Raw genomic sequence first — 16753 nt, forward strand, 5'->3', positions numbered from 1 at the left:
CATGGAACAGAATGCAGAATCTCGAAGGGATTGTGGGGGAGGGTGGGTGGGTGGGAGGTTATCAACCAAAGACCTTATATATATACGCATTACCCATGAACACAGACAATAGGGTGGTGAAGGCCTGGGGCTGAGGGCGGGGATAGGGTCAATGGGGAAAAAAAGGAAACATGTGTAATACTTTCAACAATAAAATTTAAAATACATGAAGAAAGAAATAAAACACAAAAACAAAAACAAAATTGCAACTAAAATACAGAACAACCATTATTTAGAACCACCTGAAAGCTCAATGAATGGAAGTCCTACAACTAGAGAAGTAAAGAAGAAGGCACATTGAGACTGGTAGAAGGGGCGGAGGGCCAGGCGGTGTTGGACTAGCACCTACGTGTGCTGCTTTTTAAATCAGGAGGGAAATCATCTTTGTGGAGGCTGCCTGTGAAGAGCAAGGGGTCCCAGCCCTACACCAGACCCCCAGCCCAGGCTCTGAGAGCTTGGGAAGAGAAGTCCCTATAACTACAGGTTGTAAAAACCAATAGGGATTGGAGCTCAGTGGCACGTAGGCTGATGGAGACCCAAATGTTCCTTTTTTTTTTTTTTTTTTTTTTTTTTTTTTTTTTTTTTGATATGCAGGATGTATTTTATTGTTACAAACTGAACATAATTAAAGCATAGTGATTAATCACAAAAACAATATGTAATTATATATTTAAAATGTGTTTTCTGATGGTTTTTTTTTTTTTTTTTTTTTTTTTTTTTTTCAATAATATTTTTTTTTTATTGCTTAAAGTATTACAAAGGGTATTACATATGTATCCATTTTATCCCCCCGCCCTAGACAGTCCCCTAGCCTCCCCTATCACCCAGTGTCTTATGTCCATTGGTTATGCTTATATGCATGCATACAAGTCCTTTAGTTGATCTCTTACCCCACTACCTCCTGCCCCCCAACCCTCCCCGGCCTTCCCGCTGCAGTTTGACAATCTGTTTGAGGCAGCTCTGCCTCTGTATCTATTATTGTTCAAAAGTTTATAATGGTCTCTATTGTCCATGAATGAGTGAGATCATGTGGTATTTTTCCTTTATTGACTGGCTTATTTCACTTAGCATAATGCTCTCCAGTTCCATCCATGACGTTGCAAATGGTAAGAGTTCCTTCCTTTTTACAGCAGCATAGTATTCCATCGTGTAGATGTACCACAGTTTTCTAATCCATTCATCTACTGATGGGCACTTAGGCTGTTTCCAGATCTTAGCTATGGTGAATTGTGCTGCTATGAACATAGGGGTGCATATATCCTTTCTGATTGGTGTTTCTGGTTTCTTGGGATATATTCCTAGAAGTGGGATCACAGGGTCAAATGGGAGTTCCATTTTCAGTTTTTTGAGGAAACTCCATACTGTCTTCCATAGTGGCTGCACCAGTCTGCATTCCCACCAGCAGTGCACAAGTGTTCCTTTTTCTCCACATCCTCTCCAGCACTTGTCGTTTGTTGATTTGTTGATGATAGCCAGTCTGACAGGTGTGAGATGGTACCTCATTGCTGTTTTGATTTGCATCTCTCGGATGATTAGTGACTTTGAGCATGTTTTCATATGTCTCTTGGCTTTCTGAATGTCCTCTTTTGAAAGGTGTCTATTTAGGTCCTTTGCCCATTTTTTGATTGGATTGTTTATCTTCCTTTTGTTAAGTTGTATGAGTTCCCTATAAATTTTGGAGATTAGGCCCTTATCAGATATGTCATTGGCAAATATGTTTTCCCACACAGTGGGTTTTCTCGTTGTTTTGTTGATGGTTTCTTTTGCTGTGCAGAAGCTTTTTATTTTGATGTAGTCCCATTTGTTCATTTTTTCTTTAGTTTCAAGTGCCCTAGGAGCTGTATCAGTGAAGAAATTGCTTCGGCATATGTCTGAAATTTTCTTGCCTTTGGATTCTTCTAGAATTTTTATGGTATCCTGTCGTACATTTAAGTCCTTTATCCATTTTGAGTTTATTTTTGTATATGGTGTAAGTTGGTGGTCTAGTTTCATTTTCTTGCATATATCTGTCCAATTTTCCCAACACCATTTATTGAAGAGACTATCTTGTCTCCATTGTATGTTCTTGCCTCCTTTGTCAAATATTAATTGAGCATATTGGTTCGGGCCGATTTCTGGGCTCTCTATTCTATTCCATTGATCTATATGCCAAATGTTCCTTTTAAAGGGCCAGCACACGAACTGAATTTACAAAGTCCCACTTCCTCTGAGCTCCAGCACCAGGGCAAGGCTCTGCAGGACCCAGACACGTATGAGAAGGAACTGCACTGCATGGCATTGGAGCAGTAACTGGGGGGCAGCTTTCTCCCAGATGGAGGTGCTCATTAAAGGTCATTGTTCCTGTGCTGGGACCTCCATGGTTGCAGGGCTGACTAACAGCCGTATCTGTTTGCTCTGCCCTGGTGATTCCCTGAGACCCCTCCCCATCCAATTTGAAGCCCCACCTAACCTGTTTGCAGTGACTTTTGCATATGAATGGCCTGCCCTAGCTCAAGCTTCAGACTTCCCTAAAATCTCTCAAACAAGCTACAGCTGGGTCAGCACGTGCCAAACCTATCAATAAAGGGTCCAAGACCCTGCACTAACACAAGCCTGCCTTGCTTCACAGCTGGGCCTTGCCTGGGCACCTCTAATCCCAATACAAATAGCCCCTGCAGAGTGAACCCAGTCAGTGGCTGACTTTGCACCTCCCTGGAGGCCCCAGAGCCAGTACACCCAGTGGACAGCTTCTGACCATAGCAGATTACAACTCTACACATCCATAAGCAACACACTCAAGGGGCAGACTCAGAGAGTACCAAAGCCCCACTGAAGCAAGTCCAGCTCCATAGGGGTGTTTCCTGCACAGCAGCTCTCCCACTTTAGCCACAGCTGGTCCTCACAGCCAGTTGGCCTGGAGATTAACTCCTCCTAGAGACATCAACAGCAACTAAGGCTCAACTACAAGACTGTGTACACAGCCCACACATGGATGTACCTAGAGTATCCAGCTCAGGTGACTGGGGAGGCTGAGCCACTGGGCCCTACAGGACACCTACTACACAAGGCCACTTCACCAATTCCAGGAGACACTGCAGCTCTACCTAAAACATAGAAACAAACACAAGGAAACAGACAAAATGGGGAGACAAGGAATCATGTCACAAATGAAAGAAATGGAAGGAAGCAAACTTTTGGATACAGAGTTCAAAACCATGGTTATAAGGTTACTCAGGATCTTCATGGGACTTTCAAGGATCTTAGTGAGAAAGTCAAAGACATGAAAAAGGACTAGTCCAGTGGTTCTCAACCTTCTGGCCCTTTAAATACAGTTCCTCATGTTGTGACCCAACCATAAAATTATTTTCGTTGCTATTTCGTAACTATAATGTTGCTACTGTTATGAATCGTAATGTAAAAATCTGATATGCAGGATGGTCTTAGGCAACCCTTGTGAAAGGGTCATTCGACCGCCGAAGGGGTCGCGACCCATAGGTTGAGAATCGCTGGACTAATCAGAAATTAAGCATACACTAACTGAAATAAAAAAAATTTACAGAGATTCAACAGTAGAGTAGAGGAGTCCAAAAATTAAATCAACAATGTAGAATATGAGGAACCAAAAAAAACACCCAATTAGAAGAGAAAAAAGAAAAAAGAATCCAAAAATATGAAGATAGTGTAAAGAGCCTCTGTGATAACTTCAAGTGTACCAACATTCGCATTATGGGGATGCCAGAAGAAGATGATAAAGAGCAAGATTGAAAACATATGTGAAGAAATAATGACAGAAAACTTCCCCTACCTGGTGAAGGAAATAGACTTACATGCCCAGAAAGAACAGAGTGTTTCAAACAAGAGGAACCCGAAGAGGCCTACAGCAAGACACATCATAATTAAAATGCCAAGGGCTAAAGACAAAGAGAGAATCTTAAAAGCAGCAAGAGAAAAGCAGTTAGTTATGACTGTCAGATGATTTCTCAACAGAAACTTTGTAGGCCAAAAGGGAGTGGCAAGAAATATTCAAAGTGATGAATAGCAAGGACCTACAACCAAGATTACTCTACCCAGCAAAGCTCTCATTAGGGTCAGATAAAGAGCTTCACAAAGAAGAAAAAGCTAAGAGTTCATCACTACCAAATCAGTATTATGAACTTTTAAAGGGTATTGAAGAAGAAGAAAAGAAGAAGGAAGAGAAGGAGGAGGAGGAGGAAGAGGAGGAGGAGGAGGAGGAGGAGGAGGAGGAGGAGGAGGAGGAGGAGGAGGAGGAGGAGGAGGAGAAGGGGAACAACAAGAAGAAAATATAAACAATAAAATGGCAACAAGTATATAACTATCAACAATTGAATCTAAAAATCAAAATAAAGAAACAAGAAATCTAATGAACAAAATAAACTGGTCAAATAAAATAGAATCAGAGGTATGGAAGCATGGCACAGACTGATGAATCTCAGAGGGAGGAGGGGAGGGAGAGCTGGAAGAGATTAACCAAAGATCTTACCTATGGACACAGACAGGAGGGTGGTGAGGGCCTGGGGCCCATTGGGAATCAGGTGGAGAGGGACAGTTGGGGGGGGGGGGAAGGGGACATCTGTAATATTCTCAACAATAAAGATTAAAAATAATAATAATAAACAAATCTCTTAGCCCAGCTGGTGTGGTTGAGTGTTGATCCATGAACCAGGAGGTTACGGTTCAATTCCTGGTCAGGGCATTTGCTGGAGTTGTGGGCTCGATCCCCAGTAGGGGTCATGCAGGAAGTAGGCAATTGATGATTCTCTCTCATCATTTATGTTTCTACCAACCTCTCCCTTCCTCTCTCTGAAATCAATTATAACATAGAAAAAATTAATTAAAAAATCTCTTAACCTAGGGCTAGCATTTGGCCTTCAAACTACTTTTGGGTTTGAGGATGTCTCTAGGATCTTTTCATCCATCCAATTCATTGTCATAAAAAGAATCAGGTCCAGCTGAACAACCTGCTCTGGCAGAGACTGACAGACTGCTTACTAAAACTGTCTTCTCTTCCCGGGCACAAAGCCATGTATCTGGGTGGGGCTCTGTGACTAGTTCTTGCCACATTTTCACTCTCTCCCTGATGTCTACCTGATAAATGATGTCAGAGTCATCTTTTTTCTTCTTTTCTTCCACCAGAGTAATTTTTAAAGACACATGTTAATAGAGCCACATATGGAAAGGGCCTGGGACTCTAAATGACTATGTGGAGTGAAACTTCCCTGCTTACTGATATTTGACTGTGATATGGGCAAGAAAGTAATCTTTGTGTTAAGCGACTTAAGATTTGAATTTTTTAAAATAGCAGTTATTGCTACTTATGCTAATAAACTTGCATAGGTGATACCCTAATTGGTGGTAAAGATATTACTAGAAACTAATCCCCTATTTCCTTTGATGATTAACAAATATAATTCCATTCATATGTAACTTACATAATTATTATATTAATACACTAGCTTACAAAAGTTATAACAATTAGAGCATGTGATTTAATGAATAGAAAAATAGTGACTTACCTAGAGATCGAATGCCTTTTTGTACAAGAAAACTGTTCAAAATAGTTGTATTCAGATTTAATATAAGTCCCAGTGCTGGTGTAAGTTTCCAGAAGCCATCCTATGAAGTCAGAAAACAAATTTAACTAACATTCTTGAAATTTCATCACATAAGAAGTTATGGGATGAGTAAGTTTCCAATTATTTCAATTCAGTTTATTAAGACATGTCTAAAATTTTTATTACTGTAAAATCAAAGTTCTTCATATACTAGAGACACAGTACATACTATAGACACTAAATATCTAGTGGCATTTATAAAAAGTCTGAAAAAAGGCACATGTGTAGAGATATTTTAAAAATGGTACTATATATTTTTTCTTCTAACAATGCATTGTTTCTCAAAGCAATGTTCCTCAAACTTTTAAATAGCATGATTCCTTTGTTAAACATTAAAAATGTGCCCTTATGATGTCTGAATCATGAACCTGACAAATTTTTACTAAATATAAAATTTTTATGTTGAATATGCTCTTTCAAGTTACTTCCTTGTGTTCACTGTCCCCCACCCACCCCAGCAAAGAACCACTGCTTTTCAGGCTAACCTTTGTCACATGCTTGTGGGAGTGAGGTAAGCTTCCATGTGAGGATTAGACAGACTCTAGGTATCAGGGGAACCCATACAGGGAGCAGAAAGGAGGGTGATATCACAGGCAGATGCACATGTTAAAGAATCTATGGCCATAATTTGAAAAATACCAGCAGTGATAATATGTCCCAACCAGTATTGAACAGGTGCTAGGTGGTATTTTATCTTTTCAGCCATTCTTTGTGGAGGTATTATTATTATAGCCACTTTGCAGATTGAGGACACTGGAGTACAGAAAGGTTAAGGTACTTGTTCAAAGTTACACAGCTAAGAAGTGGCACAGCCAGGATTTAAGCCCTAACAGTTTGGCTCCAGGGTCCACAGATAGCAGTGGCTGCTATACTGCTACCTATACTGTGTTTATGTACATCTTTCCAGGTTAGGGCAGCTGGGCAACTGTTATTATCTTGTTTAAACCTGAAACCACAATACAATGTAGATACTATTATTATTCCCATTATATGGGTTGCCGGGGTCCAACCCCAGCGGGTCCAGGGGTCCCCAAAGGTGTAGACGGAGTCGGCGAAGAAGGAAGGACACGGAGACAGCCAGGTTCAGTCTCCAGCCAGGTTCAGTCACCAGGTTCTAGTCAGGTTCTCTTGGCATGCTCTATAGTCAGGTTCAGTCCAGGATCTATTGCCATGTTCTCTCCAGCGAAGTTCTTCTGTCTCCAGGCTCCGTGTAGGTTCTGTCTTCTGAATTCTGTCTCTCTTGGTTCTGTGTTCTAAGTTCTGTGTTCTAAGTTCTGTGTCTGAAGTTCTGTCTCTCTGTCTGGTTACATCTGTATTTATACCAGTTGATTCAATCCTATCAATCTCTATTACAAAGGTTAGGGCGTTTCTTATCTCCATTCCAGGGAGTAAAGATTATGTAGCTTAAGCATGATTGTTAGTAGTGATTAACTACCCGCCTGGCACTTAGTTAAGGAGTTTCATCCCCTCCCTGACTTCAGGGAAAAATTCCTACCTGGGGAAACAACCTTTCTAGGAGAGGCATCCCCTCCCTGACTTCAGGGAAAAATTCCTACCTGGGGAAACAACCTTTCTCAGAGAGGTGACCTTGGTTAAAACACAGCGCCAAGAAGGTGAGCAAACATATTAAGAACCGTATGCCATATATGCCAGGTCCCTTGAAACAGCAAGGATGGACCGGCTCCCGGCAATGGGTAAGGAAACAGGCTGAAAAAGGTTATCTGACTTGCCCCAAATCACCAAGTAGCAGCATTGGGACTCAAACTTAGTCTTATACAAAATCCAGTTGTTTCTGTTACTAAACGACATCAAAAGAAATAACTACAGATGTGAGAGAGGGCCTTAGTACCTGTGCAGGAGGTAAATTTATTTAATCATTCCGTTTGAGAAGCTAATAAGCACAATCCTAGATCCTGACACATGCTCTAACACAATCTTACATACTGAGTAACATTCCCAGGACCTTCTGCAGAAATATTTAGAGTATGCTTACTAGTATAGTGTTTGTGCTTAACATCACAATGGGAAATTCATGTGACTTGTAGATCATCAGTCCTAGAACCTAGGAAATTAAGGTCTTACCCTTGGCCCATTCAGGGATGCTCATTTTCAGCTGAGAAATATTATCATTCATTAGCATGATATTCTGGCTGAAGGGTTATAAGTAGAGAGACAAACAACAGTCATCATAGAGTACACTGTTTTGTGCAATTGCCTTTTTTTTAAAATTTCTCAGCAAGATTTTCTCAATGAAGGAAGCAGTGTGTTGATATACTCTGTCACAAGACCCTTCTTAACTCACTGTGGATTGGTCATATACAGTTCAATGACCAGCTACTTTGAGCAGTACTGTTCTCAACTATGAAGCAAATCAACAATAGATGTAGGTGAAATAAGACTAATACCTCGGTTTGCAGACTGAAGAGTTCAGTCCCAGGCACAAAATTCATCCAGCTTTCTTTGCAGTCTATGTCATCCCCGTCGTTTAGTACCGGAAAGCTTGCAGGAAAGTCTCTTCTTGTTATATCAGATTTTTCTACCTTTTTAAAAAGCCTACTTGCAAAAAATCCTGGTGTTTCATCACTTTCTGTTTCAAAAGAACTTAAGCCAGTCAAATATGTATGTGGGAGAGAATCTGATGATGCAGTTCTTGCAGAAATATTTAATGGAGAAGCCCAACATGTTGGAGGAGCCCCATAGGGAGCAAAGCCAATTTGATGCATTGGCTGCTTGTAACTGGTGCTCAAGGGAGCTGAGGAATTTGTAAAATAAAGAGGAGAGGAACCAGGAAGAAGATGAAAGCTAGACCCTCCGGTTGGACCAGGGGGAGGAAGTCTAGGAAAAGAGAACAAAGGATTCTGCTGAGGGGGGGAGTCCAACTCAAGGGAACTGTCAGTAAAAGGACAGAGCTCAGGGCCTTCATTCAGTGTAGGGGGATCAGACTGTCTGCAGCTAAATAGGACACCTGAGAAAGCAGAACCAGTAAAAGATCCGAAAGGCGGGTTGTGGGAAGGCAGGCTGGGAGGAGAACCCCACTCAAGGGACCCCCACCCAGGGCAACAGTCTGTATTAAGGCCTTGTTCGTTATTAGGTGGATCAAACTGTTTGGGACTAGCAAGAGAACCAAAAAGAGTGCTCTGAGGATAGAGGAAAGCAGAAGCAACAGAGGAAGCAGCTAGGGAACTGGCTGAACCAGGGGCAGCAAAGGATTTGGAAAGAGCCACTTCAGGTGAACTGGCGTTTGTAAAATGTGGTTTAATTTCTGTGTGTTTAAATGAATCTACCTGACTTAAGTCCAATGGCCTTTCTACATCTCTACATTCAAAATTCTGTGTTAAAGGTTTTTCTGGTATGTGGAAACCTAAGCTACACTCTCCAAAACCTTTAAAAACTTCCAGCTTAGATGATCTACATTTTATTTTAGTCAAACATTCAAGTTGCAGTTCTTCGTCCCATCCAGAGGATGCTAAAAGAGTCTGCCCAGAAGAAAAAATAATGATGTCAGGGAAAACAGAATAAAATGACCAATCAAGCAAATGCCGTTCTTAGTAGCTGACTTCCCTGTAGTCAAGCAACTGCTTATACCAGAGCATTGAAAAAAAAAAAAAAAAAGCTATTCAAGATCATTTAAATGAAACACCCTCATTTTATAGGTATGGAATATGAGATTTGGAGAGGATACCAGCAATAAATATATTACAGACCTTAATCTCTCTTAGTTCTCAGAATCACAGAATTTTGAACACCCCTTATTTTACACCAGAGAAAACTAAAGACCATAGAAGTGATTTACCCAAGATTTTACAATTAGCAGCGTCATAGTGTGTAAACTAGCCCTAAAATAAGCTGGTAATTTGAAATAAAATTTTCTAGTCCTTTATACTGTTTTACAGCAATATTTAGAAAATGAGAAAACTGGAAAAAAATTCAAAAGCTTTAAAGTAACTAAGGGGATATATCTTTATACCAGAATATAAACAAAATATATAACAAAAGGGATTGAAAGGTGCTATGTTACTATTATTGTTTGAATACAATTTAAAGAGAATTACTTAAAAAGTTCATGTAAATAAAATGCAGTTTTATATGAATTACAAGCCCTTGAGGCATTTTGGAATTGGGTAGCCTCTAATTTTACCAACGTAAATGAGCTATTTAGAATTTTCAAGAATCAAGATGGTGGTGCCTCCCACAACCACATCAAAATTACAACTAATATACAGAACAACCATCATTCAGAATCACCTGAAAGGTGGCTGAATGGAAGTCCTACAACTAGAGAAGTAAAGAAGAAAGCACATTGAGATTGGTAGAAGACACATAATGGACTGGTCCCACACTCATGTGTGCTGTTTTTTTAATTGGGAATTTAAAAAGAGTAGTTCTTTCCCAGCTCAATCAAGTTTTAAGTATAAATTTAAGTAATTAATATTGAAGAACATATTATAAGACATACATTCCAAAATAATAGTTAAAAATAGAAGAAAAGAACCAAGATGGCAGCATAGGTAAACAACTGAACTTGCTACCGCGCACAATCACATTAAAACTACAACTAAAAGACAAAACGAATATCATCCAGAACCATGGGAAGGCTAGCTGAGTGAAAATTCTACAACTAGAAGGAAAGAGAAAAGCGCATTGAATCCGGTAGGAGGTGCAGAGGTATGGAAGTGCGGAGGTATGGAGGCGTGCGTAAAAGGGGCTGGCAGCTGGGTATGCTGTTGTCGTTTTCAATCAGGAGGGAGATACAAGCTCCTGACTGCTCTGAACTCCAGTTCCAGGCAAGAATTTGGGGACCCAGACTCATACAGAGAGAAACTGTACTATCTCGCATCGGGCCAGAATGTGAGGGCGGCTTTCTCGCAGAGGTGCTTGCAACTTTCATTGTTCCTGCACAGGGCCAGAGGACACAGAGACCCAGGACCTATCCGGGGGAGGGTAACCATTGCTGTTTCCACCGCCCCATGATTCCCTGAGACCACGCCCCACTCAATTTACAACTTTACCCAAGCTGTACACAGAGGCTTTTGCATACCAATGGCCAGCCTTTCTCCACCTAAAAACCTGTCAAACTGTAGCTGAGTCAGAGAACCCCAGAGCTTCCAAAAGAAGGCCTAAGGTTTGTCAGCAGCCTGCATTACCTCACATCTGCGCCTCATCGGGGCACCTCCAAACCCCAAAGAGGAGGAATCTGCAAATCTCTCTGTAGTTCCTGCTGGGTGGCCCCAGGAAGTGGCTGACTTTGCACCTCCTTAAAGATCCAAGAGCCAGTGTACAGTGGTTAGTGTGAGACCAAACAGATTACAACTTTTCACATCCATAAGTGACACACTCAAGGGGCAGACTCAGTGAGCACCAAAGCCCCACTGAAGCAAGTCTTGCCCCATAAGGGTGTTTCCTGCATAGCAGTTCTACCACTGTAGTCATAGCTGGCCCCCACAGCCAATTGGCCTGGAGGTCAATTCCACCCAGTGATACCAACAGCAATCAAGGCTCAACTACAATAAGACTGTGCACAAAGCCCACAAAGGGGTGCACCAAGAGTGTCTACCTCAGGTAATTATGGAGGCTGAGCCACTGGGTCCTATAGGACACCTAGCACAGAAAGCCACTCTATCAACACAGGGAAGCAGCCAAAATGCAGAGACAAACAGGTCACAAATGACAGAAATGGAGGAAAGCAAACTACTGGATACAGAGTTCAAAACCATGGTTATAAGGCTACTCAGGAATCTTCTAGAAACCTCAAGAAATATAGTGACACCCTTGAGGATATGAAAAAGGACCAAATGAAAATTAAGCATACACTGACTGAAATAAAGAATAATATACAGAGATCCAACAGCAGACTACAGGATCCCAAGAATCAAGGCAAAGATCTGAAATACGAAGAAGCAAAAAACACCCAACCAGAAAAGCAAAAGGAAAAAAGAATACAAAAATATGAAGATAGTTCAAGGAGCCTCTGGGACAACTTCAAGCGTACCAACACCCAAATTATGGGGGTGCCAGAAGAAGAGAGAGAGCAAGATATTGAAAACCTATTTGAAGAAATAATGACAGAAAACTTCCCCTACCTGGTGAAAGAAATAGATTTACAAGTCCAGGAAGCACAGAGAACCCCACACAAAAGGAATCCAAAGAGGACCACACCAAGACACATCATAATTAAAATGCCAAGGGCAAAAGACAAAGAGAGAATCTTAAAAGCAGCAAGAGAAAAACAGTTAGTTACCTACAAGGGAGTACCCATACAGCTGTCAGCTGATTTCTCAACAGAAACTATGCAGGACAGAAGGGAGTGGCAAGAAATATTCAAAGTGATGAATAGCAAGAACCTACAACCAAGGTTACTCTACCCAGCAAAGCTATCATTTAAAATTGAAGGTCAGATAAAGAGCTTCACAGATAAGAAAAGCTAAAGGAGTTCATCACCACCAAACCAGTATTATATGAAATGCTGAAGGTTGTTCTTTAAGAAGAGGAAGAAGAAGAAAAAGGTAAAGATGAAAATTATGAACAACAAAGTGACAGCAAATACATATCTATCAACAAGTGAATCTAAAAATCAAGTAAATAAAAAATCTGATGAACAGAATAAACTGGTGAATAGAATAGAATCAGGGTCATAGAAAGGGAGAGGACTGACAATTCTCAGGGGGAAGGGAGTGTGGGGGTTGCGGAAAGAGACTGGACAAAACTCGTAAACCTATGGACAAGGACAGTGGGGGGGTTAAGGGCAGAGGGTGGGGTGGGAACTGGGTGGAGGGGAGCTATGAGGGGAAAAAGAGAAACTACTGTAATAATATGAACAATAAAGATTTATTTTAAAAAATCACGTTTATCTGTTAAAAAAATGTTCTTAATGAGATAACTGAAAAAGAACAATTACATTAGTGATGGGCTTGACTTATTAAAGTATTTTGTTAAATTACAATAATTAGACAAATCAATAGGACAGATCACCTGGTCCAGAAACAGATCTTAAAACATGTGGGAATCTAGTAGATGATAAAGATGGCATTTCACGTCAAATAGGAGGAAAAGAAGAATTATGCAATAGATAGTGTTAGAAAAAGTTGGCAGCTACCTGAAAAAGAATAATGTTGGTTGTAGACTTCCTATCTTATACCAGAATAGATTTCAATTGGGTGAAAAATTCAAACATGAAACCATAAAATGACTTAAAGATATAATTAAGGGGAAATTTTTAAAAAAAGCATAATCTCTGAACAGGAAAGGTATTTCTAAGCATGACAAAAAACAAAAACGATACAAGACAAAACCACCAAAAGTGAATTTTAAAATTTACATATAAACTGTTTGCTCTACATAAAACCACAGCACATTTACTAGTAAATAGCTATCCATTTTGCCTGGCTTTTGTGGCTCAATTGGTTGGGCTTCGTCCTGTGCACTGAAAGGATTTGGTTCGATTACAAAAATAGCTAACTGGTTTTTTTTTTTTTAATGTTTGAAAAGCTTCCTTTGGAACAGTGGTTCTCAACCTTCCTAATGCCTCGACCCTTTAATACAGTTCTTCATGTTGTGGTGACCCCCAATTTCATTGTTACAAATTGAACATAATTAAAGCATAGTGATTAATCACAAAAACAATATGCAATTATATATGTGTTTTCCGATGGTCTTAGGCGACCCCTGTGAAAGGGTCGTTCGACCCTCAAAGGGGTCGCGACCCACAGGTTGAGAACCGCTGCTTTGGAATCTGAAAGGAATGATTCAAAACCTGGCAAAGATAACACACACACACACACACACACACACACACACACACACACACACACACAAACTACAGACCAATGTTTCTGATGAATACATATGCAAAAATCCTAAAGAAAATACTACCAAATCAAATTCAACAATACATTTAAAAAAAATGATACTTCACGACCAAGTGGCATTCATTCTAGGGTCATAAGGATGGTTCAGCATACACAAATCAATCAATGTAATACACCACATTAACAAAACAACAGATAAAATTCCTCTGATCTTATCAATAGATGGAGAAAAAAACATTTGATAAATACAACATTCACTTATTATTAAAACACTCAATAAAATAGGAATAAAGGAAAGTACTTCAACATAATAAAGGCCATGTATTACAAACCCTCAGCCAATATTATACTCTAAAATCAGGAACAAGACAAGGGTACTCACTCTCACCACTCTTAGTCAACATAGTTCTGGAAGTCCTAGGCAGAGTAATAAGCAAGAGAAAGAAATAAAATGCATCCAAATCAGGAAGGAAGAAGTAAAAGTGTCACTTTTTGCAGATGACATGATTCTGTATATAGAATATCCAAAAGACTCCACCAAAAAACTATTAGAAATAGACAAATACAGTAAAGTTGCAGGATACAAAATCAATGTACAAAAATCCAATGCCTTCATGAATACTGACAACAAAACATCAGAAAAAGAAATAAAAAAAAACAATACCTTTTGCAATTGCAACCAAAAGAATAAAATATCCAGGAATAAACAAAGGATGTGAAAGACCTATATACCAAAAACGACAAAGCATTATTAAAAGAGATAAAAAGACACAATAAAATGGAAAGATATTCTGTGTTCATGGATTGAAAGAATCAACATAGTTGAAATGGCCATATTACCCAAAGCAAGATACAGATTTAATGCAATCCCCATCAAAATCCCAGTGTCATTCTTTAAAGGAATAGAACAAAAACTCATCAGATTTGTATGGAACACAAAAGACCATGAATAGCCAAAGCAACGAAGCCAGAGGTATCACACTACCTGACTTCAAATTATACTGCAGAGCTATGATAATTAAAAACAGCATGATATTGGCAGAAAAACAGACACACAGATCAATGAAACAGAATTGAGAGCCCAGATATAAAATCACATGTATATGAGCAGGTAATTTTCGACAAAGGAGACAGAAACATATAATGGAGTAAAGAAAGCCTCTTTAATAAATGGTGCTGGGAAAGCCACATGCAAAATAATGAAACTAGATTACAGTTTGTCCCCATATAAAAAAATTAATTCAAAATCTATCAAAGGCCTAAATATAATATCTGAAACAATAAATTACATAGAAAAAAAACATAGGTACTAAACTTATGGACCATGGTCGTAAAGAACATTTTATGAACTTGACCCCAAAGCAAGGAAAGTAAAGGTAAATGAATGGTACTATATGAAACTAAAAAGCTTCTGCACAGCAAAAGAAACCGACAACAAAACAAAGAGGCAGCTGACAGAATGGAAGATGGTATTTGCAAACAAAAGCTCCGATAAAGGTTTAATATCCAGAATATGTAAAGAACTCATAAAATTCAACATTAAAGAATCCAATTAAAAGATGGGCAGAGAACCTGAATGGACACCTCTCCCAAGAAGACATGCAGATGGCCAACAGACATATGAAAAGATGTTCAACCTCACTAGCAATTAGGGAAATGCAAATCAAAACTACAACGAGATACCACCTCATACCTATTAGAATGGCTATTATCAACAAGAAAAGTAATAGCAAGTGTTGGAGAGGTGGTACAGAATGTAGACTGCTGGTGGGAATGTAGACTGGTACAGCCACTATGGAAAACAGTGTGGCAGTTCCTCAAAAAAATTAAGAACAAAATTACAATATGACCCAGCAATCTCTCTCCTGGGTATACACCGAAAAAACTTGAAAACATGTATTCGCAAAGATATATGCACCTTTATGTTCATTGCAGCATTATTCATGGTGCCAAGACATGGAGACAACCAAAGTGTCCTTCAATAAAGGACTGGGTAAAGAAGATGTGGTACATATATTACTTAGCCATAAGAGAGAATGAAATACTGCCATTTGCAACAACATGGATGGACCTTGAGAATATTATGCTCAGTGACATTAGTCAGTCAGAAAAAACTAAGAACCATATGATTTTACTCACATGTGGGATACAAAACTGATACTTGTGGAAACAAATAGCAGTGTGATGATTGTCAGAGAGAAAGGAGTGAAGGGATTGGGAGTGAAGCAGCCCTAATATATGGTGACAGAAGATTATTTGACTTTGGGTGGTGGGCACATAGTGAATGTACACATCTTGTATAATAGAAGTGTACACTTGAAACCTATCTCATCTTATTAACCAATGTCACCCCAATAAATTTAAAAATTAATTGAAAATTTAAAAATAATATGTTTATAATAGCTAATTTAATATCTTTGTTTACTACCTTTATTATACCTTAATTTCTGGTTTTGTTTTTATTGATTGACTAGAGGCCCAGTGCACAAAATTTGTGCACTGGGGGGTGGTGTCCCACAGCCCAGCCTGAACCCTCTCCAATCTGGGACCCCTGGGGGAATGTTCAACTGCTGGTTTAGGCCCAGAGGTCGGACATCCCTCTCACAATCCGGGACTGCTGGCTCCCAACCGCTCGCCTGCCTGCCTGCCTGATTGCCCTAACTGCTTCTGCCTGCCAGCCTGATCACCCCTAACCACTCCCCTGCCAGCTGGATCACCTCTAACCACTTCCCTGCCAGCCTGATCACCCCTAATCACTCCCCTGCCAGCCTGATCACCCCTAACCACTCCCCTGCCAGCCTGATCAATGCCTAACTGCTCCCCTGCAGGCCCAGTACCCCCCAACTGCCCTCCCCTGCTGGCCTGGTCGCCCACAACTGCTCTCCCCTGTCGGCTATCTTGTGGTGGCCATCTTGTGACCACATGGGTGCGGCAATCTTGTGTGAGGGTGTGACGGTCAATTTGCATATTACCTCTTTATTATATAGATCTTTAAAAAATATATTTTATTGATTTCTTACAGAGAGGAAGGGAGAGGGATAGAGAGTTAGAAATATCGATGAGAGAGAAACATAGATCAGCTGCCTCCTGCACACTCCCTACTGGGTATGTGTCTGTAACCAAGGTACATGCCCTTGACTGGAATTGAACCTGGGACCCTTGAGTCCACAGGCCGACGCTCTATCCATTGAGCAAAACCAGTTAGGGCTATTATATAGGATTTTGCTCCTCATTATAGGTCATCTTTTCACTTCTCTGACTGCGTGGTAATTTTTAAATGGACAATAGACATGTGAA

The 16753-nt window shown here is 40.0% G+C and overlaps 1 protein-coding gene across 8 annotated transcripts in view; it reads right to left on the reverse strand.

Moving 5' to 3' along the window:
- The window catches only part of PARP4 (poly(ADP-ribose) polymerase family member 4), a 138498-nt gene that overhangs the window by 18490 nt on the left and 103255 nt on the right, over positions 1–16753 (reverse strand). For all 8 annotated transcript variants that reach the window (XM_059684146.1, XM_059684145.1, XM_059684150.1 and 5 more), the window contains 2 exons: positions 8057–9127; positions 5553–5652 (listed from right to left, as the gene is read on the reverse strand). In XM_059684146.1, coding sequence (XP_059540129.1) covers positions 5553–5652; positions 8057–9127 — 1171 coding nt within the window. The remainder of the gene's footprint in view (positions 1–5552; positions 5653–8056; positions 9128–16753) is intronic.

The sequence above is a fragment of the Myotis daubentonii genome, chromosome 2 (genome assembly GCF_963259705.1).
Source record: "Myotis daubentonii chromosome 2, mMyoDau2.1, whole genome shotgun sequence".
Lineage (NCBI taxonomy): Eukaryota > Metazoa > Chordata > Mammalia > Chiroptera > Vespertilionidae > Myotis > Myotis daubentonii.